This window comes from Pongo abelii, chromosome 9, assembly GCF_028885655.2.
Source record: "Pongo abelii isolate AG06213 chromosome 9, NHGRI_mPonAbe1-v2.0_pri, whole genome shotgun sequence".
Lineage (NCBI taxonomy): Eukaryota > Metazoa > Chordata > Mammalia > Primates > Hominidae > Pongo > Pongo abelii.
This window is the reverse complement of record NC_071994.2, coordinates 31397952-31423212: the sequence shown is the minus strand read 5'-3', so window position 1 is coordinate 31423212 and position 25261 is coordinate 31397952. Positions and strand designations below refer to the sequence as shown.

The 25261-nt window shown below is 41.1% G+C and overlaps 1 protein-coding gene across 2 annotated transcripts in view; it reads left to right on the top strand.

Annotated features, from left to right (window-relative positions):
* Window positions 1–25261, top strand: part of TRIM44 (tripartite motif containing 44) — a 162898-nt gene that overhangs the window by 134485 nt on the left and 3152 nt on the right. The window contains 1 exon segment of one of the 2 annotated variants that reach the window (NM_001132729.2): window positions 8153–10024. The exons of the other annotated variant lie outside the window; for it this stretch is intronic. Within the exon segment in view, the coding sequence (NP_001126201.1) occupies window positions 8153–8180 (28 nt within the window). The 3' untranslated portion in view covers window positions 8181–10024. 2 annotated transcript variants of the gene reach the window in all.

The window sequence follows — 25261 nt, the reverse complement described above, 5'->3', positions numbered from 1 at the left end:
ATATGTAAGATATACATTGGTTCGGTCCAGAAAGGCAGGACAACTTGAAGTGGGGAGGGGGGCTTCCAGGTCATAAGTAGATAAAGGACAAATGGTTGCATTCTTTTGAGTTTCTGATTAGCTTTCCACTGAATCAAAGGAAGCAATAGGATATACATTTGTCTCATGTGAGCAGAGGGATGACTTTGTTGTCTGTCCTTTGTGAGGGAGGTATGTAGCTTTTTTATCTTTGTAGCCATCTTATTTAGAACAGAACGGGGACAAGTTTGCCGATCGCAGTTCCCAGCTTGACTTTTCCCTTTGGCTTAGTGATTTTGGGGTCCCGAGATTTATTTTCTTTTCATAGTTCATTGGCAACGAATATACCATGCTAATGTAAGATGTTCATAGTAGGGGAGACTAAGTATGGGAATCCTCTGTACTATCTTTGCAATTTTTGGTAAAATTAAAGCTTATAAAACAAATGCAAACATGCCTTTGGACCCAGGAGGAAACTCCTGGGAATTTTTCTTTGGAAATAACTAAGGATGATTCATCCACAATGATGTGTGTCACAGAGATGTGGGTAATAGTGAAAAAGTGGAAATAATTTAAATGCCCAATATTAGGTATGATAAATCCATACAAATCAATCATGATCATAATCTTATAGAAATATATTTCTTGATATGACATTCATGATTGATAGCTGAGTGGAAAAAGCAGACTGTGAAGGAGACTGTCCAGTATGAGCTGATTTTATAAAAGTTACTTATTTTTATATATGTATAGAAGATGTATGGGGAAATATATTTCACTGTGATAATGGTGATTATCTGTGGTGGTAACATAATGGAATTTTTTTTCTTTTTTATGGAACCAATACTTGTTTGTTACAGAAAGTAAAAAGCAACAAAAAAGAAAAAGTTACTCTTTGAATTAAAAAAATAAGGCTGTAAATGATTCTATTCTAAATCCAGCAGCAGTAAAGGGCTCAGTCCTAAAGAAGGGAATTCTGAGAGCAGATGGGACACTGGCAAGCTACAAGCCTGCCTGTTACTTCCGTTTGATCACCTCCCTATTGCAGGGCACTGCCTGGGCAGGCCTGCTGGCTCCTTTTAATCTTCCATAGAAGTAGGCCATCCCCACACAGGTTCTGCCAAGTGCAAGAAAGGTAGCTACCTATAAAAACAGTAAATAGGCTGCAAGGTACATGGAGATCAATTCAAACTGGGCCCTGTGGTCAGAGTGTGGGCCTGAGGTCATGCTGGAGACCCAAGGCTCTCTCAGAGGTCCTTAAATAGGTCTGGAGAGACAGTCAGCTGTGAGGGCTGAGACAAACTCAGGTCTGTATTTCTTCTTCTTCTATAGTAATCCTACTCATCTCTGGCACTTTTTCATCTTAGAAAAGCACATGCCTGTATCTTCCGTCTCTTCATGGTAGGTGTTAATAGCCCATTTTTTCAGGTGAAAACATTTTGCCTCAGAAAACTTCAGAAAAGACAGGCTCATCTCTTACCCAAGTTCAGTTCATTTCTGGGGGTTCTAGAGTCTGATTGCTTAACCTAGTTCTATTATTTACAAGTCATGCACCTTAAGCAGGTCTTGCAGCCTCTCTGGGCCTCATTTTTCTCATCTGTAGAATGGAGATAATACCAGAAGCTATCGGTGAGTTTATGTATATAGATTTCTTAGCACAGTTTGTGGAACATTAAGTAAGCCCTCTGTGAATAGTGGCCATTACTGAAAGAGAAAAGGCTCATAGGATAAAATAGAACGCGAACTAGAGAGAGAAGAGCCCTTCTCCTTGTGGTTTAAGAAGGAATTGCAGTGAGGCTAGAACCAAGTCAAACTTTTTTTAAGACCCATGATGAAATAAAGAATCATGGGACTTTTGCTCATGGCAGAGCTTACTCTTGGGTCTGCACTAGGTAATGATCAGGCAGTACTGTGTCTGGAATTTATTCCTTCCAGTGGGTTCTTGATCTCGCTGACTTCAAGAATGAAGCCGCGAACCTTCGCGGTGAGTGTTACAGCTCTTAAAGTTGGCGTGTCCAGAGTTTGTTCCTTCAGATGTTCAGATGTGTCCGGAGTTTCTTCCTTCCAGTGGGTTTGTGGTCTCGCTGACTTCAAGAATGAAGCCACGGACCTTCACAGCGGCTCTTAAAGGTGGTATGGACCCAAAGAGTGAGCAAGCAGCAAGATTTATTATGAAGAGCGAAAGAACAAAGCTTCCATGCTGCGGAAGGGGACCCGAGTGGGTTGCTGCTGCTGGCTCAGGTGGCCAGCTTTTATTCCCTTATTTGGCCCCACCCACATCCTGCTGATTGGTGTGCTTACAGTCCTTTAGCTAGACACAGAGCGCTGATTGGTGCATTTACAATCCTTTAGCTAGACACAGAAAAGTTCTCCAACTTCCCACTCGACCCAGGAGGTCCAGCTGGCTTCACCTCTCAGTACCAGGCATCAACCCAGTATTTGGGCCCAGCCAGAAAAAGAGGTGAAAGGACTTGAAACATTTAGGCCATCCTTCAGATTGTGGTGACGAGATAGAAAGGGGCACAGGAACCAAAGAGAGACAGCTGTATGAATGAGAGCAAACTAATTAGCTCAGCAAGTCTATATGTTGGAGGGAAACTTTCTTAGTTTTTGTCTGGTTTGGAGTTTTCCTAAATTTTGCTTAAAATGCAAGGCATCCTAATTTCCCAGATAAGGATACTGGGTCCTAGAGTCACACAGCAGAACCAGGACTAGAACTCTGGTATTTTCATCATGTTTTTCTCGGTTAGCCCAAAATAGACCAAGGACATTTTACTTTATTTTGTAAAGTTCAGATCCCTTAAAGCACAGTAACCTCCTTATTTTCAGCTCAGGCTGTTGGGGCAGGTGAGTGTGGGACAGAGGGGACAAAGAAGGCAACTCTGCTCTGTCTAGTAAAGAAAGGTCCCTGGATCCGAGTGTTTAGTCCATCTCCCCAGCGGTGCTGATCGCATATTTACTGCAACTAGGCAACCACTTTCTCAGATACTGGAAGTGTGAGACTTCCCAATTGGCTCCTTGTACAATGCCCAGGCAGTGTAATTTTTGGAGAATATTAAATCTATCTTTTTGAATTTCAGCCGACTCTAGCCTTCGTTCCTTGTCAATACCTCTTAATTTATCCATCCTCCTGAGTTAAATAATCCTTTTACAGCAATAATCAATTAATAAATAACCAAGAACTCAGAAGACATGAGTGATGCCAAGTCACATTAAGTTGTACTATATGCTTAGGAAAAGAAACTATTAAACTTGCAAAGTCAGAATGCCTGCTACCTGATTTATTAACTTCCCCTTTATGCCCCTAAAGCTCTGGGGACAGAAGCCAAAAAGCTGAGCTGCCTATGTATACAGCCTAACTAAAAAATTGTCAGACAGTGAAACACTGTAAAATGATTATGATAAAATACAATCATTTTATCAGCAGGTGTTTAGGGTCTGAATGTGGAGCTTATGGCATGCCTCTGACATTTCAGTTTCACAGGCACCACATCAGACAGTAAGCCCAACTCAGAGAAGGGATACAGAATTCTGCTTACTGGAATGCCTTAGTCTCATTCTGTCACCCCATCCCCTACCCACAACCAAGAAAGTGTTAAATTTCACACCATCCTCCTGGTCAGAATTTAGGAGCTCCCAGTTCCTTTAGCTAAACTTTTTTGTTTTACATCCCCTAAAAGAAATTTTAAAAGTATGTGCCTTTTTGCCCGTTTTTAAATTAATTCCTGAAATCATAGTATCAAGTGTAAATCGTTGCTAAGGGTGTGATCGCTGACATGTTGTGTAGTTTATATGAGTTTTTATATATATTTTTGTCAAAACTTTGGCACTGTGAATTTAGCTTATTAAATTTACAAGCAAGGTGCACTATATAATCCAATTGGCAAAGCCAATTCTGGTGGTCAAACCATCCAGCCAAATCAGACTTGCTTTCTGTCAGATTAAGTCTGATTTCATTTTTTTCAATACAAATAAACATTAGCACACACCTCATGATAACCATCTCACTTTTGAATTTGAAGTGTTAGATCGATGGATAGATAGATAAAACACATAGCCTTGCCAAGAGTTTCCTGCCTGAATGAAAAAAGAGATTGTCTCCTTTACTATTGCTTGCGGTTCTCTCATAGGGCTCCTCTAAGGGAGACATTCTAAAATTGTTACATGCTAAGATTCAGAAGGGTGAGTGAGAGTAGCATTTCTGCAGAAGTGTGGGAGTATGGTGATCTGTAAAGTGGGAGTGGCTGAAACAAGAACCTTACAGAGCACAGGCATGTTTCTGAGAAGGTAAGTTTTAGGAAGCAGTATATATGGAAGTTAAGGATTTGGACATTAATTTTCTTAAAACTACCCAGGCCCAAATACTTCCTGGAAAGTAATTACATACCACAAGGGTATCCATACCCCAGTTTTAAGGCCACCACTTTTAGATACAGCAGTACCCTCAAACTAGATCAGTGACTGAGCTAAGGCCGGTTAACTAAACTTCACTCCGTATTTGTTCTCCCCAGTGTTTGGCAGGCATGACTTTTCTTGAGGCCTGCCACCTAGAAGGGTCAGAGTGATACTCAGCCTTTCTAGTTAGTACCTGTATTTCATTAGGTCTGGGTGTCATTTAAAAAACTCTCCAAGTGAGCAAAGCAGGATACTGTTGCTCTCCAGATATTTGAAGGGTATTTGGGGATAGGAACACACTTGTTCTGGAATGTAATGTTTCAGCTGCCAGAACTAGGAACATTTGAGGGAAAGGCAGGAGGAGGCAGGTTTTTATTCAGGATAAGAAGGAAGGTGGGTTGAGGAAGAAGGGTAACATTTTTTATCATTTGTATTGCATAAAATACATAAAGCTTTCACAGTAACCCTGGAAGATAGCATTTCGATGAGGAAACTGAGATTCAGAGATGTTAGTGACTTACTTAAGATCCCACAGTTTATTAGTTCATAACAGGGATTTGAACCTAGTTCAATCTGGTGACACAAAATTATGTAATGCTGCCTCTCTCATTGGTAAGTACCTGCTATAGAATGTGCTGTCTGCCTAACACCCTTAGTTTATTTAAAAAAAAAAAAAAAAAATGAAACAGCCATTAACCTCAGAGTCCCACTCCAGTTGTAAGTCTAAGTGTGACTGGCAGGTGTTTCAGAGGAGCGTTGATAAGTGGCTGAGGTAGAAGGCTGTATTACTTCCCTTGCAGAAAGTGAAGACTTTTATAGACTATTTAAGATAAAAATCTCATGAACAGTCAGGCATGGTGGCTCATGCCTGTAATCCCAGCACTTTGGGAGACTGGGGCAGGCGGAATCACAAGGTCAGGAGTTCAAGGCCAACGTGGTGAAACTCCATCTCTACTAAAAATACAAAAATTAGCTGGGCATGGTGGCATGCGCCTGTAATTCCAGCTACTCAGGAGGCTGAGGCAGAATCGCTTGAACCCGGGAGGCGGAGATTACAGCGAGCGAAGTGCATCACACTGATGCACTCCAGCCTGGGTGATAGAGCAAGACTCCATCTCAAATATAAATAAATAAAATGAGATAATCTCATGAACATAGATGAGCTTATATACAAAGTGAAGCAAGAACATTCAGGAGAGGAGATGATGCCTCACACTAATTATATTGTTGAACTCTCCAGGAGAGACGACATACAAGCTGAGCAAAGCTCTGTGTTATAGATTCAGTTATGATCCCTTTTCTTTTTCATTATTGTGAGAAGTGGGTTATTATAAAAATAAGATGCTTTCTTTGAAGATGCTGTTCTGGGAAGAAAAAAAAAAAAAAAAAGTTCTCCCTCCCTCCCCTGAGCCTGTATCTCACCTACTAGGCTTTAAAGTCCTAGAGGGCAACTCCTGTGTTCATCTTATTCATTTTTGTTCCTAGCATCATGACTTACACATTGACAGTCAACAAATATTTAGCAAATGAAGTAATCAATAAATGATATGCCAGTATCCTAAGATCTCATGTTTTAAACTGTGAGATAAATTTCAGGCCCAAGAACAGGTCTCTTTTAGGTTAACGAGAAAAGATTTTATTAGTTCAGACTTCAGACCTTTTCCCCAAGCCACTGTCCAAGTATTACAGTAAAGAACCTGGCAACCGAAAAGAGTTTATTTATAATTTGGTTATTCCCAGTTTGGCAAGAGTTGTTGACTTCTTTGAAAATATGATGAAAAGTATGTCTTCTCTCAGACAGAGGAACACACAGATAAAATTCTGTATACAATTTCATTAGGTCCATGAACGTTTAAACTATGTGTCTCATGTTAAGAATGCTAAAAAGTGAACTGCAGCTTAGGGCAGAGTCACCATGCTGCCCTCATATTTGAAATAAAACTGACAAGAGAATGATGAGAGCGTGCTTTGGATATAATGCCAGGGGGGAGAATATGGTGCCAGTTCCAGCTCTGCCTTGATTCTGGTGAGAAGCTTTCATAAAAGACCCTTTGTTCCCTTTGGGACAGATGCCATTAAATACTGCTCCTTAATGACAGCCCACTGTCCAGCTTTTCCAGCATGCATCCTTCATCCTATGATTGTATAACCAGCAGGAAGGGGGAGTGGAAACAGGGCAGAGTTTGGAATGGTGAAGATTATTGAGTTGGTTATTTTGGCTCCTAGCATACACTTAACTTGCAGCACCTGTTTCTTGAAATGTTTCTGCCCTTAGTGGAAGTTCTAGAAATTTGCTGCCTAGGATATTTTCCCTTAAAGTCTTTCCCAAATGAATGCAAAGGAGCACAGGTTTTATATAGACATAGATAATCCCTTGTGAGATGAAAAATTTCTAAGTAATAGCTGGGAGCTGATGTTCTACAGGCCTTTTCCTTCTCTACCAGCTTGACCACTTCAGACTTTATCCAACTGAAACTAAACCTTGAGTTTTAAGGACACAGACCTTACTATGCGACCCTAGGATTTTACATCTCTCAGAGCTTTACTTTTTTCATCTGGAAAATGGGGGATAGTAATAGCCCCTACATAATAGGAAGAATGGGTGAGTAACATGTAATTCAGTGCCCCGGTCCACAGTAAGCACTTGATCAAGTTGGCTCTTGTTACTATTTTAAGGACAGTGACTTATAGAAGTGGATGGGGAGAAACTAGGCAAGTTTGCTACTTTTGCCTTTCTGAGTGTGCTCATTCCTGCATTTTCAGGCTCTGCCTTCTCCTTGCCCCAGTCCCTGTACCAACAGTGTTCTCTCCCAGGTCCAAGCCAGAGGGGCTGTAACTCTGAGCAGCTGAGGTACTAGCCATGCCATTGGGGCTTGACAACTATTTGACCACTGAAACATCACTAACATCTGGAATAACCTGGCCAGGGCAGTAATGACTGACCAGTCCCTTCAACTGTGTCCATCCCTCGCCTCCCTTTCTTCCTGTTGTTTGTATTTCACTTCCTTTTTAAAAACAATTATTTATTGAGCACCTCTATGTGCCCAGCCCAGTGCTAGTGCTAGATATACATAGTTAATAAATATTGTTGCTATTCTTATATGCTGTAGTCATGGGTAGAGAGAAGAGTAAATCGTAAACAAATAAATTATGTAATGTGATAAGGCCTATGACAGACATAAGATAGAGAATCGCCAGGGAGTCCTACTTAGTAGAGTACCTTCTCTGACGAGGTGGCATATGTCCCTATGGCATGAGTTGAAATCTTGGATTTTTTCCAAGTGCAGAGTGCCATTGAGAGTGCAGATGATAGTAGCTTCTCCTTGTTTTTTCTCTGCTAACAATAGATGGCTTAAGGCTTAGAGGAAATCATACACCTGATTTTTACCAGCAATTTATTTTGTCAGTTAAGTTTAAAAGAATTATGACTCTCACCTGCTCCTTTAAATAGCTGCTCACTTAATGTATACCAGGTACTGTGCATTTTATATGTATTCTCTTATTTAATCCTCTAGTAACTCAAGAAAGTAAGTTTTATCATCATTCCCCCTATGGCCAGATAAAGAAATCAGAATTTAGAGAAACGAAGTAACTTGCCTTTGGCCATATTGCTCAATCATGATAGTTAAGACTTAATTCCAGGTATGTCTGACATAAAGTCTGTGCTATCAACCAGTAGACTAGGCTGCCTCCCTTCTTGTGATATCTTAACTCACCTGGTTCTCCTTTTCCTTTGTAGTGGTGCCAGTGAAGAAGAGGACACATGAAGGCTTGCTACCCCCAGTGGAAAATCATCCCCTCCCCTTGTGTGTATGTGACAGCGTGTATGTAATGGCTTCTGATTTCTGTGAAAGCTGCTCAGCAACAAACGTACTTCCACCAGATGTGTCCCCAGATCCACAGCAGGCACATATCTCTCCAAGGGATGACCAGTTTTATGCTTACTGACTGTGTGCTTCTCATCCTCTGGTTGTGGTAGGTCAAGGAAAAGAGCCCTTTGATCCACCAGAAGCAATTAAGAAGGGTCCTTCAGGTAATCTCTCAATGGCTGCTTTGAACTTACTCAGGAAAGCCAGCCCCGATAATATTGTATTACCAAACAATATCGCTTTGTTAGGAAGGATCTGGAATAATCTTGAAGGGAAATCAGAGTTTTCTCCCTGCCTATTAACAAAAACCCAATTTTGTTCATATTGAAGCATGAAATAAATGAGAGCAAGGTAGGGCCAAATTGACTCATGTGGACAGTCCCTAAAAGTCCAGTTCTACATTTGTGAAAATTGTGGTGCCATGAATTAAGATGGATGACTGGAAAAAGGTGTTGGAGAAAGAGTTAAAGATTAGGAAGAGATATTTTTAGTGTATGAAGTTATCCAGGACTTGAGATTCATAATTCAGTGCTGTGGAAATGAAAAACATGATTGAAGAGGTGGAATGGAAATGACCTTAGGGGGAAAGAAAAGGACCAAAGAAGTCTGATTAAAAGTTGAAATCAGTATTTCTGAATTCAAATTGCTTGAATTTCCAAAATAGTCAGTAAAGGATCTAATAGAACCAGAATTATTTGGGTGAATTCTGCAGGTTTTATGGGCTTGTCACAACGTGAAGGGCTGGAATGTATATTACCAAATGGGAATTTCCACTGTAGGTTTTTTCTAGTCCCACCCCCATTTTAGTCTAATTTGGCTTAAATGCAGTATGGGGAGAATTGTTCCCACTCCATGTGTTCTGAATTCAGCTCATCTCCCAGCATATAGCTATATCCTCCTTTAACTCCGACCAGAACCCTTCTTCCTGCGGCACTCCCCACCCATAGACCTTCAGATCATCTCCCACACCCTAGATCTCACTTTCCTTTAGTAACAGAGACACACCTGAGGTTGGACTTCCTTGCTTTTCTCTACTCCCAAATCACAATTTCTTACAACCAAGCTTTGTGCTCCCGAGTAAGCAGGGATGTACTAGGGGAATGTAAAACTGCAAACTTAAAAACCTGCGTCTTCTTGAAGCATCAGTTTTACTTACCTTACCAAATGGTTTAGAGTCATGAGATGACCTATTTTTATATAAAAGTTATATTATAGAATAAAATGTTCATACACATAGACTGTTAAGATAAAAAAATAGGAATCTTGCAAGGTAATTCTTATTTGCAAGTGGGTTATGTGTTCACTCTCCTCTACCTTTATGGTATTTTGGTGTTCACTTATGAAGCATACAACTAGAACCATATCCAAGCAGACTCTGGGTTGCTGTTAACCCAGGGCCTAGACTTCTAGTGCCTCTGAGGCAGAACCAAAGGAGCCTGCACTGGGGGAAATCCCTTTTCCTGCCTGCCTGTCTGCCTGTGACCTGTGTACCTATTACAGGCTTTAGGGTCAGCTGATTGTTATGCTTGCAGGATGGTTTTGAAACAGAAACAATACTTGTTTACTGTAGGAATCCTATTTATGTTATTTTTCAGTCCTGTGAATGCTGTGAAATGATTTATTCCTTTGAGGCCAGGAAGCTCCCAGGCATATATGCTTCTAGGTTAGGATTGTCCTAACTCACTAAAGATGCCAGGATATTGGGGCTGAGAGGAGTTTGAGGTGTTTAAAAAAAAAAAAAAGCATTTTTCTCTCAAACTGATGGCCAAGAAATGGCTAGGACAATTTTGGTGCTTTACCTATCTCTGCAAAGAACTGGAGAATTTGGCATACCATTAATTACAACCTCCAATCATATCCAACAAAAGTACCCTAAAAGAAGGACCAGTAGCCACTCTCGAAAAAATTTAAGTATCGGAAGATTAAAAAGATTTTAGGATTTGGAAGCTTGTATTGTCTTTCCCCAATAATCATTGTTTGATTTCCAAATAGTAGCCTTATATTAGCAATGGACAGATCATTGGTTCTCCATATCTGATCATATGTTACTACTTTGAATCAGTATTTGGGAAATTCAAGCATTTATGCAGTGGATATAAATGGAAATATAAAAATATGTGCCAACCTGTCTCAGTAACTTACCATATCTCTGTGATCCTCAAGGAAAGCACTTTTGCTTTTACTTAGAAAGGGTTTCAGATTTGCTTTATAGACTCCTGCTGTCTTCAGCACCTGATAAAACTTTAACCAGGGAAGCATTAAACACAGTGCAGTAGCTTTTGCCCAGGCTCCTAAGTTCCTGCCAGCAGCATTTATCAATGTAAGAACTAGGATGCTTCCTGCAGTGGCACTACCTTCCCCTAGAGCTGGAGCATGCTGCTTGGCCTTAAGCCCCAGCATGATGAGGCTTCCCTCCTGCCAGGTCAGTAAAAGTTAGAGAGCTCAGAATTGTGTCTTGCCTGGCTGCAGGTTGCAGGGTTTGCTGAAAGAGAAGTCACCAAGGGAGACAGGTAATGAATGTTTCCAGAATCAGTTGGATACTCATAGCAATTTCTGGCTACGTTTCAAATGTTGAATTTCTGGATGCTGAGAGGGACTTTGATTTGATATCATTAAATCCAGGACAGTCCCAAGAAGTGCTTGGAGTCTCGGCTCTGACAGCCCAAGAAGGGAAATAACTTGTATTAAGGAACAACTATGAGCCAGGCCCTGAAGTGTCTCTTAGATAATAAAACAGATGGGGAGTGGAAGAGTCATTTGCTTCAAGTTATACAGCTAGGAAATACTCAAGCCAAATCTTGAACCCGGCTCCCCCTAATTCTGTGGACAGGCACTTTGTACCACACACCATGGTCCACCTAAAAACAGAAGGATAAAAAGACTTCAGGTTTTCCCACTGTGTGCTGACCATCCCAATTTATGAATCTTTTTCAAAATGACATTTCACAATTATAGTTAGGGCTCAGAAATGGCATTGAGATAGCCTTATTTCTCCCCTTTAGCAGATGCTTTAAGTACACATTGCTGACTTGAGCCCACCCCCAGGAGTTGGGAGAACATTGCCTTTTTCATGCCATCTTCCATAAATAAGGTGTTTCTTGGCCTTCAAAGGTATAGAACTTTGCAGCAGTAGTAAAAGTGAAGGGTGTTCTGCTCTCTACTCAACTTTATTTGAAAATGTCTGCAGCTTCACTGCTGTAGAAAAGGAAATCTTCATATTTTAGTAAACTTAGCCGCCAGTGTGCTCTGTGAGGATGTGGCAATTCAAAGTCCAGTGAATCTGGACTCTCTTACTGATTCTTGGTTTGTGTGTGTGTACCTATATATAAATGACAAGTGTGATATGTGTGTATATGTATATACATACATACATGTCCACACACACACACACAATATTTGAGAACTAAGGAAAACTCAAAGCAGCCCCTTCATTATCTTGCATACTACTTCAAAGATTTCCGTCAGCCCTAATTACAAGTGTTGCCATATAGTTGGGGCTTAGGTACTTGCTTACAAGAAGAGCAATTCCCTAGCAAAGGTCATTAGCTCCTAAGGCACTGAGTCAAAGTGACAGCCCTGAAGGAAATTGCACTCCAGCCCTCCTCCAGGATGTCTAATAAGATGGGAAACTTGGATGCCCAGCCATTTTGGTGACCTGAGAGTCTTAACTACTCCAGTTAGACCTGAGGGCACAAATGCAGAATTCATGACCTTGTAGTAGCGGCAGGGTCTAGGAAGTCCTCTCTCCCCAAGTAGAAAATATTCTCTTGCCATTCCTGAAATTCCACATTCATATAATGGCTGTGCAATACATGCTTCTCAATAAGAAAATTAACTGCATGTTTACTGTGTACTGATCACATCAGATTTTTATGTTTAAAAAAATCTCATTATGGATTGAGTCCAGCCCAGCTCTAAGAGAAAAAGAAGGCCCATATGGGAGACTTCAGTCTCATTATTATTGCCTTTATCCAGCAGTGCTTATGAAGCCCCCTACCCTGTCCCATTCCAGAAACCATAAGACTCAGGCAGTTCTTGCTTCTGGAGGCCTGCCTGGTAAGATAAGATAGTATCATTTGGACTGAGAACATACCAGAAACAGCAGAACAAGGGCCAGAGCAGAAAAATGAAAATAAGTGGAGACACTTATGGATACATTGGTGCAAAAAAAGCCACAGAGCCCATACTGGGCTTGATATGACTTTGAGGGGACAGCAGATTAATACTTAATGAGGGTTAAACCTGACCAGTCTTTCTACAGTGACAGGCCACACTGCATGAATGGGGAGAACCAATGAATCCATTGTCCTCTGCCTATTTTCCTGTGCACAGTCACATTCCCTCCTTAGGAATCTTCCCCTTCCACCCTTTACATTAAACAAGGGAACACTGAATCTTTCAAGGGAATTACGTTTGAGTTAATGTTTCAGTATATCATTTTCATACTGTAAATTATTTTGTAAGAGAGATTTACTGCTATCCCAGGATGTTCAGACTTGGTGCCCCTGTGCATTTGGAAATCAATAAACTATTACTGGAAATGCCATTTGTCTCTCAGAGTTGTGCACAAAGGACCCTGCAAGGTGTAAATATTTATGACGATCTGCATACTTCACTGTGGTAATGCTGGAGATGATGGTGTTTTGGTTACTAGATGTGGGAGTATAATTTACTCCTGACTTTTCCACAGTGCCTTAGGAGAGAGCTCTGGGAAGTGGCAAAAGAAGAGACTTAAGATCATTATTATTTAGTGATAAGTTTTCTCCTCAAAGTAAAATGATCCAGGCCTAGATTAAATTTTATGAGCAACTTAGATTATAACCTAAAGAATACTTGGTGCCAAATTATGTTTTCAAATAACATTAAAGTTTTAGAATTTGGATGAACTAGAAGGAAGGTCAAATTGTAATTTTTGCCATATTTTCTAGAAAAAAAATGTCTTTTAGAGCAAATTACAGTTAGGCCAACAAAATCTTTGTTTTGTGAAACTTTAGAAATACATATTTGCATGTAATTGATGAAGAAATAGAATGAGTTGTAAATGAAGCAATTCCAAGCTGGTTTGAAGGACCAGAGGTTGCACTGAAATCAGAAGTCATATACTCAGAGGCCTTCAGGAGCCAAATGTGAAGACTCAAGATGGTAGATACTGTGTGAATTAGAAAATACCAAGCCCTGCCTAAATGCATTAAAATTTAATGTTTAAAAATCCTAAAACCCACCAGCCGGTGTATCTGGAGGGATAGTTTGTGGACTCTCCTCTAAATTTTCTTTTAACACATTTATCTTCATCAGACCCTTTTAGTTAGCTAGGGACTGTGTGAGAACCTTGAGCAAATTGTCCGAGAGAGGGAGATAAGTCACTCAAGGTCACCCAACAAGCCAGGCTGGTAAAGCCCAGGACAGCAGACTCTCTGTCTCCGAGAGCAATCATTAGGCCCCTGCTTCCTCTTCCCCAGTTGTGGAGGACACTGCTGCCTGGTGGGGTGGCATTGCCTGCCACTGTAGCACTTAGGAGTCTTCAGTGTTTTAACAAACCACAATGTGTTTGGAGGTTTTCTTCCCTGCTTCCTGGTGCCAGTATCTCAACAACACATCCATTGCCCCAGCCCTTTCTTGTTTTATCTTTCCCTCTGAAAGCTACAACTCTATATTTTATTTTATTACTCTTTGTTTGGTCCAACATGGCCCCATTTCCTTTATACTCATAAAAAGGTAGAATTTCAGCTTGTCTGGAATATCTCCTGGCCTTCACAAGGCACCAGAGTTAGAGACACCCAACAGAAAGTCGTAATAAGAGAAGATGTCACAGAAATAGAAACAAAAGCAAAAGACTGCTTGAAGTCAGTAACAGGCTGCACTAAGTGTCTGTGCTTGTTAACTATTGTAATCTCCAGGTTTAAATCATTCATTTTTGTTAATAATAAGAGCTGTCACTTAGCTCTTTCTCTGGGCCAGGCACTCTCCTGTTGTTTTTCACATTATCATAATAGTAACCGCACCAATACTATCATTCCCCACTTTGTTGCTCAGGAATCAAATTTAGAGAATTAAGTACTGTGACCACGGTTACACCCTAATAACTGGGAAGCCAGAATTTAAACCCAGGTCTAGCAGACTTCACAGCCTCTTTCCTTAATCTCTTCTCTCCTAGCTGCACTGATTCCACCTTGTATTGGTGAATAACAACACTGATCCCCCTACAACTACCCCCACACATGTACAGTATGGCCTTGGGGCAAAGGAGTTTGCCTTTTGCAAAGAAGGTCTTGCTTTGTATAGCCTGTAAAATGCAATGTACAGTGAGAAAAAGAAAGTCTAAGGGTAGCAGTCAAATCTTCTTCTGGCCTGAAACTGTGCTTTTGGAAGAGAGGACTGTTAGACTTGCTTTATCTTCTTTATTCCAAGGCCATAAATAAGGAAATAAAGAGAGGCAAAACCATGTCTTCTTTTGCTATAGCCTTAGAATCCTGAAAGTCAGCCAGCTCTGACACTGAGTCTGTGATTTAATTAAACATGTTGAAGGCTCTCCAACAGCTTGACATCAGGCCAGCTTCATATTCTTGGAAAGGGACAACAGCAAAAGGAGCTTATCTGTTTTAAAGTTCACTTACTGAGTTCAGCTGTCATGGCCACGGCATACCATTTGCCTTATAAAAATGGCCCACAACCTTCACAATATTTTAGGATTCATGGCAACTCATTTACCTAGGGCTTAGCCACCTGATGGCTTCACCTATCCCTATTTCCTGAACACAAAATCTAAACTAGTGGTTTGACAATGAGTAACTGAGACAGAACTAGAAAAATCTAGAACCTCTGCTGAACCCATCAAAAGTGACTGAGAATTAAGAAGTAAGCAAACAAGGCTTCCAACCAATTGAAATAAATACCATGAAGCAAACGCATAAGACAAAGGCCATACATCTAGCCATCAGGCACCTCCTCAGAACCTATTTGCTCTTCCTTCACACATACTTCTAAATGTAAAGGAGAGAAACAGACTTCTAGAGGAAACAAGAAGGAAAAAGGAGGACAGCAATAGAGAAAATGGAAATTTTGAGTAGACTGCAAAGCTCCAAAAGCCCTGATATATGGGTTATTTAGTGTCAAAAACAGTCTATACACATCTCAATCTTTAAGAGCCTCACTGTATCATAGGACAATATTCTATTTAAAATGATGACCCTGTGCACCATACATAAAAAAACTATGCTTAGAAGGCAAAAATGTGTATATCAAACATTTTAGAAATATTTACATCCCAAGGGTTAAAAAAAAAGCTTTTAGGAATTAAAAGGAATAAACCTTTGACCATCCAGAATATTTAGCTATATCAAACAGTGTATATCCCCCAGCTGACTTTTATTGTTTCATGAGCCTCTGGTGTTCAGAGAGTTTTTTTCACAGCTTTGTAAGTGACTTTCATGCTACAGTGCTTTGCATATAATGGCATGAACAGTGGAGGTGCCAACTTTCCAATGTGATGAATAAAACTAATAACTAGAATACAGATCAAATTCTGTTACAACAAATACTGCTACCATAAAAGTCACTTAAGCATCCCTGTTATTTCTAAGCCCCTGTCGATTGCCCTTTTATTTTAGGCAATAGTCATTCAACAAAATTGGAGCATAATAAAAAGAAACTGGACCCTCAGCACAAGTTGAGTGTAACACAATTTAACCTGTAATAACAGATTCTCACTTGTATTTCTCCAGCTCTTTGCTGTAAGAAGAATAAACGTTATGTAGATATAATACCAGCATGAAAAGCTTGTGGTTGGTGGTTTCTAGAAGAAATAATTCAGAAGCAAAAGACCCATAAAGTTACGTGGCAGTTCCTCACTAGGGAATTTGGTCTCCAGGGCCACTTTTGACCTTAATCCATGTTGGAGCCATCAATCAAAGAATTGCTTGCATCTAATAATGGTGTAATGCCTACACTAAGCCCTGGAACAAAGATAGGATTCATTTCTCATGGATTATTGAGCACTCTGGGGTAACCTGGCACTGATCTGATGACGCTAAGATTTAAAAACCCAGACGCATGTGACTAGAACTATCTTTTCTCCCATGATGCACTGCTTTCAACACTGCATGAGTGTAAAAACATGTGCCACGTTGATTATATATAGAGATGGTCTAAATCAGCTGCATCCCATTTGGTACCCAGGCAAGGATTTTTCCATACCTATCTTTTTGCTGGTGGTAATGATGAGTTTTGTCACTTGCTATAACATTCTCTGTCCGTCTTTTTTTCTTTTATGTAAATACTTTTGTGACTTCGTTGTAACCAGCATTTTGTAATACTCTTAACAGCAGAGAGGATTAAATCATGATTCACTTCTGAACAGTACAATCAGCAGTAGGAAAACGAGGAGGGAGGGAGAGGGAAATTGTCCACCTTTGCCAATGATAATGCCTGGCTCGGACCCCAGATTCGCATCATACTTGAAGTTCATAAATTCTGGGCACTGCTCAGCTTGAGGAGGCAGGCATTGCTCCTTCATATTTCAGGGTGAGACAAATGCTCTGCTGAAGCCATGCCACTACAGGATATGTTCACCTCTGCTTGCTTTCCTCCCTAAGCCAGAGTGTAGTTAAACATTTATATGTTGTCCCAGGCCAAGAGATCAAATTAAGAGGAGGTTAGCTACTTTCCCTGGCTCTTAAAAACATTGAGTCCAAGTATGGTTCTCCGGCTTGAGGGTGGCCATTTGATGCCTCACTGTTTTTATTAGGACATCTGGAGATTAGAGGTGTTAATTGGAAGTAACTTTTCTGTATTTGGTTTCTCTCCACACATTATGAGACCTTTTAGACCCAGTTGGATGGCTATATCCTAGTATGAAATTCAACTTCTAAGTAGGAAGAACTATGATAGAGGAACAAGATTGCTCTTTGACTTGGTGATAGTAGTGGCAATAGGGAGTGTCAGTAGGGTAGTTTCAGGTGGGGAGGATGACAAACCACTGATAACAATAAAAATGGGTAGTTTTCAACACTCAAGCCAGTTTCCCATTTGATAACAAGTAGGTTCTGATCTATTTTCCCCAAATTAATATTTTCCCTGGAAGATTCTGACCTGTCTGATCAAATAAAGGCATTCCTCTGAGAGTATACCTAGCCCACTTGTGGCCAAATTATACTTGACTGTTATGTACTCAAAACAAGCTTGCCTGTTAATCTCTTTCTCTTACCTCTATTACGAGGACAAGACGTGGAAGAATTAGGTCACTGGGGCATCCGCCATTGCATATGTTTAAGTGGTATAAAGAAGCCAGGATTCCTAGAATGGTCTGTCTTTTGCCATTTCTGGGACAATGAGAAAATCCATCTGGAGTGTTTATGCGCCTCTGAATAGCCAAGTCATGGGCTTGTTTGCTTTCAGTCACTGCCTTCAGAAAAAGACAATTTCACAATGACTTACTTCTAATGATCACTGAAACAGCCTCATGAGGACCTGCAAAACTGCTATCTTCAGGCCTGGCCCATTGTCAAATGGCAGACTTGCAGAGCAAATAAGAGACCTGGCCTAGTTCACAGGGCAGTCAGAAGTGATCCAAAGTTCAGGCTCCCCCTCCCTTTTATGCCCTCCACCCTGCCTCCACTCCTCCGCCTCCTATTCTTCCGGCCTTTCCATCTGGAAACCATGAGCCTCATGGATTCCAGGCACAAATTCTCAGATTTCGGATGTTTGGGAAATTTCTCAGCTTGGGTCATTCTTCAAGAGTAAGAAATTGAATTTGGGAGAAAAAAAAAAACAGCTGAGACCCTTCCACAGAAGAGAAAATAAATAAGGTGTGGTGCGTATCCATCCTCTTCCCAACTCAGCTCCAAAACCACACACAATGTCTAACTTCAAAAAGAGTATTTAGATCCCCCCTGGGAAGGAACAGAATGGAAAAACAATCTCCACTCATAAAAACACTTTTCTGCCTTCTACAGTATAAATACAACTGGCATCAGATAATACAATGTAATTGATTTTGTGTGTGTAATTGGGGAAGAGAAGGGTCTCTAGAGGGTAGACCTAAGAGTAATGGAATGGAGTGAAAAGTAAAATTTAGACTAAATTGCTGGGAGGAAACTGTTAACATTATGAACCATTTGACCCTAGTGTTGCGTCTTCACAAAAAAGAGCAATGTGCCGTCTTCTGTCTTTGGAAAATGGGACAAGCTTGCTCTTGATACTAGGTTTTAGAAGCATACAGACTTGGTTTTAGTACTGGCTTTGTCCTTTACTAACTCTGAACAATTAAATGAGCAGATGGTCTACAGGGCTTGGTACAGTGCCTGACACATAGTAAGCACTTAGAAATGGTAGCTTGTGACTGTTGTGCTGGAGTCCTGTTAGAGATTCAGTAGATGGAGACACCTTCATGTTGCCCCTCACTGAGCTGCTCTGCTCCCTCTAGATGCTCCCCACGGCTGCTTCATAGCCCTCTGTACCACATCCCCATGTACTTTTTCATATCAACGGTAAGTACCTCAAATTACCGTATGTATTTACTTGTTCATAAGGTTGATGTCTGTAACTCTTTGAAGGTTGTATTAGTCGTTTGCTGCTGTATTACTAATGATGACAAAGTTGCCTGACAGAGTAGATGTTCAAATTTATGGACTTAAACTGACATCTTGATAATGTCCATATCCAGAGGTACTCCAGATATTATATCTTGATGCAGAAAACTGAAAGATACCTTTAGCTACATCTACCCCAGAATGAGTGTCCAAAGCAGGTGGCACCACCAAAAGGCACCTTCTTTTCCCATGAAAAGAGGGAAGAGAGTTGAGAAGCCTCACTCCCATCCCTGCTCTGCCACTGACAAGTCGTGCGGCATTTGGCACATCATGTTCTCTCTCTACATGCGCCTAAAATGATGGGTAGGGTCAGAGACATTGGAGGATCTCTCTTTTCTCTTCCACCTCTAACACTGTAAGATCTTAGCAAAGTAAAAAGGGACAGTGACAGCAGGAAAATTGTTCCTCTAAGAGTCCCAAGTCATCTTTTTTCTCTCCGTGTGTGTTAGCATTTGTGTGTGTCCGTGGGTGTGTATGCATGTGTGTGGAAGCTATACAAGGAAAACTGAATCCATATGTAGACTTTGTGGAGACTAGTACTGCTCCAAATGTGCACAAGCCATGCGATATGGTTTGCCTCTGTGTCCCCACCCAGATCTCATGTTGAAATGTAATCCCCAGTGCTGGAGGTGGGGCCTGGTGGGAAGATTGGATCATGGGGGAGGTTTCTCATGATTTAACAACATCCACCCTTTGTTGTCATGATAGTGAGTTCTTGTGAGATCTGGTTGTTTAAAAATATGTGGCACCTCCCCACCACCTTCCTTCTGCTCTGGCCATGTAAAGTGCTCACTCCCCCTTTGTCTTCCACCATGATTGTAAGTTTCCTGAAGCCTCCCTAGAAGCTGAGCCGATGCCAGCATCATGCTTCCTGTGCAGCCTGCAGAACTGTGAGCCAACTAAACCTCTTTATAAATTATGCAGTCTCAGGTGTTTCTTTATAGCAGTGAAAGAACGGACTAATACACCACGAAAAAAAAAAATGTACCACAGTCAAATAAACTGGGAAGCAAAACAGTGGGCTAAACAAAGTTAAATAGGTTTCTTCCCTGTAGAATTTCTGGGAGCTTTTAATATGTTCACGTGTACTGTAGAGCTTTCATGTAACAATTTTCTAGTTTTCTGGCAGTTCTGTTTAACATTTAGGAAACACTGATTTAGAGATGAATCTAACTCTTCCTGAGTTAACTGTTGAGAGAACAAAGGCCCAAAGAGATTCAAGGATTTGCTTAAGGTCACCTGGCTATTGGGAAACCTGAGTTCTTGTCCATATTTGACCACTGCATCCCAGAAGAGAATGTCTGTTTAGTGACTCAAGAGCCCACATTAGAACATTCTAGGAGACACCCCAAGGTTTCTCCCTTGATTCTAAAGGAAAGAGTTTGATAGGCTGCAATTCTCTGTCTCAGGACTTGCACAGACATTAATGTTCAGCACAGTACAAGCTTCTTTGTCAGTGTGGTGCCGTCGGTAACATGGGGTGCAGCTCTGACAAGCTATGATTCTCTCTCTCTTCCTCTCTTTCTTCTTTCCTCTCTCTCTCCTGGTTCTCTTTTCCAGGTTACATTCCAGGCTCACTATTGTCATACTCTTGAGTGATGGTAAAGAATAAAACAGCACTGACCTGCTTGATTAAGATCTCTACCGCATCGATATACTGAGCACCAGGGTATTCAGGTGCCCAGTAAGCCTTGTGCATGGGAAGCCTCTTGACTCAGACGAATGGTGACTGGGAAACTGAGGTGGAAGGCCACTAAAGGTGGCAGTTTGTATCTGGCCTCTTAACAGTGTTCACCATGAAACATTCTCAAATGCCTTCCCTGATATGTTAGCCTGAGGCGTCAGAGGAACCGTCAGGTGCCTTGTGGGGCTATCAGTGTGTGACAGGCAGCAACATGGGGGTGGGAGGTGTAGTAAGAGTAGGCGTGTGTGTGCAACACCAGAGGGAAATATGGGCATATCAGGAAGAATAATGACTTGGCACCCCTCCAAACTGCTATTGTTTAGATATTAGGTCAACATTTATTTAGAGAAGATGGAGGCAGGTGTGGGGTAGGGAGCTGGAGTCTGTGTCCCCACCTGCTTAACACACTCACAGAAATAAAAGCCCAGGCCCTCTTTTTAGAAGACCATTTAGGGAGCATCTGTTATTCCAGCCTAACCTTTTTGGGGTCTCACCCTACCCACTTCCAAATGGCTTTCAAATTATTTCTTCCAATCCCATACAATTATCTCCCTGAAAGGAGTTCTTGGAAGTGCAGTTTTGTCCATCTCATTAGTGAGGTTTTTGCAGCACCGCAACCCCCTCCTCCAACAAACTGGTCATATGTTGTGTGTGTGGTGATCAGGCTGGTGATTTAGTGAGGAGCCCACTCCTCATCTAGAAAGTATGCGTGACACCCAGATCACAACACTCCCCATGTGGTCATCGGCTGTCTCGTACAGAGTTCATGAACTTCCAAGTAAGAAGAGACACAAGAGTGGTATTTTCTTAGGAGATTATTAGACCCACCAGAAGGTAACAAGAGCATTTAGCGATGATAAAGAATAAATATCCCCACTTACTGGGACAGCTCTCTTTCCTGTCTCTTCCTCATCCCTTTCCTCAGCTTCCTCTACTCCTCTCCCAGGAATAAAGGAGCTTCATCTAGAAGAGCTCATGGACAACAACATGCCTGGAAAAAGCTATTGCCTGATTGGCTCCCAGTTCTCACTGTGATGTTTCACACCTATCAGGTGACTTTGTTTTTAGGAATGCACAACCAAAGTATGGCCTTGAATTGGATCAACCCACCATCTCACTTCACGATACTCAGCCTAACATGACAAAACCACCAAGACAACCAGTTAATTTAACTGGAAAAAAAATCAGTTCAACCAGTTGTTTGGCAGAGGTTAAGTAGAACTGTGTTGATTGAATTATGCATTTTAAAAGGAGGTTGCATAGGTACAGCTGAAGTGAAAGCCTTTTGTGACCTTGAACTTGGGTTTTTATATCAACATCAAAGATTTATTAATGAAGGCTCAAATTTTCCAATAAAAACATTTGCAGTTAAATGTTTCCAGTTGTCTTCCTTTCTCAGGTGAAATGGCCAACTTCACTAAGCCCAGTGGCTGCCTTTTGCCCAAGCTCTCTATTCTTGAAATAGAGGTAAGTTGTCTTTGAGTGAAATAATGGGAGCATGGACTTCTAGATCAGAATGCCTGGGTCTGGCATTTACTAAGTCACTTTAAACCAGTAACTTATATGCCCTTTGCCTCCATTTCCTCATCTCCAAAATAGAACTTGCCACACTGGGTTGATGAGAGGATCAAATAAGATAATGGGTGAAAAGTGCTTAAAACAGTACCTGGCAAATAGTAAGTTATCAAGAAATAAAATAGTTATCAATATTAGCATCATTATCGTAACTTGATTGGTGTAGTAATAAAACAGGTTATTGAATAGGAAATTTGGTGGTATCCAACCCCATTTTTATAAATCTCCCTGAAAGAAATATGACAGGTACAAAGCTTTTTGCATAAGAATGATCATGTAGCATTGCTTTTAAGGGCAAAAATGTGGTAATGACATCAATATTCATCAACAGGGGACGGGCTAAGTGTCTGAGGATCTGTCCTTGTAGAAGAACACTCTCCAGAAAATCAAGGGTGGGTTTGTCTCTGCTGACTCAGCCCAGCCAACAGTGCTTCCGAAAATCACTGAGGCCTCCAAGTTCAGATTGGCAATCACAACTTTCCTTCCTGCAATCACGGAACATTCTCTGGGAAGCTAATCAGGATGACTTTTCTTTAACTGGGAAGAGTGGATTTATGTCACTCCAGCCAAACTCTGAAGAGGCACAAGCCCTAATAAGGAGGAGATCAAGGAACACTGTTGAACAATACCCTGGTTCCCAGTATAACCCCATCTCACGACAGTGACCTTCAAGTCATAGGGCCAGTAGGGTAGGTCAAATGAGTTAAAACCCTAAGTTTTGGACTTTGATAACCTTCCTTAGAGCTCTCTACTGTGAGAAGAAAAGGTCACCTGCTAGGCCATGTTCATGCAAAGAAAAGTGGAATTTTTCCCATCTCTTATGATTCCCCAATCCCAATCCTTTAGGGTTTACCTATTCATGTTAACCAAAAACACTGAGTTGGAAGTGAAGCCAAGCCCCTTACCAGTTTACCACTCCCTAACCTCATTCCTGCTATGTCTGATTTCTACCAAACAGGAGCATTAACCAAGATCCCTTTCCCCAAAACAAAAACTTTGCCCCTTTGAGGCTCTTGTTTTGTTTGGGCCCTTCTTGCTATCCTTCGCTTGTTCTGTGCTTCATTTTCCCTGGGCCCCATTTCATTCCAGTTTCACGAGAGAAGAGGAGAAAGTACAGACCACAAGAAGGAAAAGCATTGTAATTCTGGTTGCTTTTTATACCCACAGACGACAACTCCTATTGCAGCAGCCACATCACGTGTATCATTGAGTGCTCCATCGTGCCCTTGACCCTTCCTAGTCCCAGCTCCTTGTCTTGGAGCAACAAAATGAAAAAAGCTGAAGTCCAGGCGTGGTGGCTCACGCCTATAATTCCAACACTTTGGGAGGCTGAGGTGGGTGAATCACTTGAGGCCAGGGGTTGGAGACCAGCCTGGCCAACATGGTGAAACCCTGTCTCCACTAAAAATACAAAAATTAGCTGGGCATGGTGGTTTACGCCTGTAATCCCAGCTACTCGGTAGGTGGAAGCATGAGAATCGCGTGAACCCGGGAGGAGGAGGTTGCAGTGAGCTGAGATCGCGCCACTGCCCCCTCCAGCCTGGGGGACAGAGTGATACTGTCTCAAAAAAAAAAAAAAAGCTGAGGCAAACGCCTCTGCGCCCCCTAGAGGTTGGAGAGTGCAACGAACAATGAGTGTGAACACATGGAAAAGCTCAGTGCTAGCCTACAAGCTGTTAGCAATGAAGAGGGAGCTTGTGGAGCAGGCTGATCCAAGTCCCAACCGCCCTGAAGGGAGATTATAATCCCCAGTTCCTCCTCAAGAACTTCTCCATTGTAAGGCAAATCCCACTTTTCTTCTTGCTCCCATATTGGCACCTAGATATCAAGGGAGGCAAAACCAAATCCTTGGCGTCTCAGCTCTGCTTTTGTAAGCCAATTTCCCCACTAATAAGAATTGGAGATTGTGTTCCCCCGTGCAGTGCCAGACCAGGCCAGCAGGGGTCTAACATTAGTTGCTTTTAACCTACAATAACTGGCTCTCCACCGTAGTGGCTGAGTGAGTGAACTTGAAGTGAAGAGCTAATAGCCATGACTGGAGAAAACAGGTATAAATAGTGCATCCATTTTTGTAGTAAGACTGAAAACAGTCCAACCCACAGGATATCGATTTTCCTTATCCACAATGAAGTGCTTGGTTTAATACACTTTTCCTGTTTACTCTGAAAATGCATTCATAAAGAGAGCTATCTTAATCCAGGATCTTGGACCATCCAGATTTCTGTCTGAAACAGTTCACTAATTGCTGTTTGGTCTCTAAAGAGGATGCCATGAGGACTAAAGATTATATAATAAAAAAGACAATGTCTCAAAAAGCAAATGTCTCCAACTTATAGAAGTCATAGTTTAAAAAACAAAAAAACACATGAGTTTAGTATTTCTGGATCATTCTTAAGGTTGGTATTTGAAACTGTAAGCTCAAATCTTTACATTGTCCTTGAATATATTTTCACTGTGGCTATTAATTACAACAATGATTAAATACCTAAAAAACTATTGTACTTTCCAGTTTTCAGTCTTTTTACATACATTATCTCATGTGGTCCTTTAATACAAGAAAAAAGTTAGTCTCATTTTATGGCCAATGAAATTGAGGCTCAGAGAGGTAAACAATGTTGCCTGAAATCACACCACTAGTAGTAGCAGAGCTGGCAATTTTCCATGCCAAATGCAGCAATTCAAGTCCCATGGGCATTAAAGGACATTTACATCTGCAAACATTTATATAATGCAACCTTATTATGAATGGTATTTTTTCAGCAACTAACCTGATTTTACTTATTAATATCTATTTATATCTTGTTGCTATGATAGAATAATCATACTATAATTTCTTTAAATTACAGAATGCATGCTTTTGATGAAGTGCACATTCCTTCACTTCACATAGCCCTCCCTGTTCTATGTTTGGCTCTTTGATGAGATAGCAGGAAGTGGCAAGAATCCAATCTACCCAGATTCAAAAATTCTCCTTATCTTAAACAGGCCACTCTGTCAGAGAAAATGAAACTGTTTTAATCACATACCAACCTGAAGTGCTAGGTACTATTATTTTTCTAGATGAAAGAAGAGGCACAGAGAGACTAGCTTGCCCAAGTGCAACAACTATAAAGTGCGGGGGCTGATTTCTACCC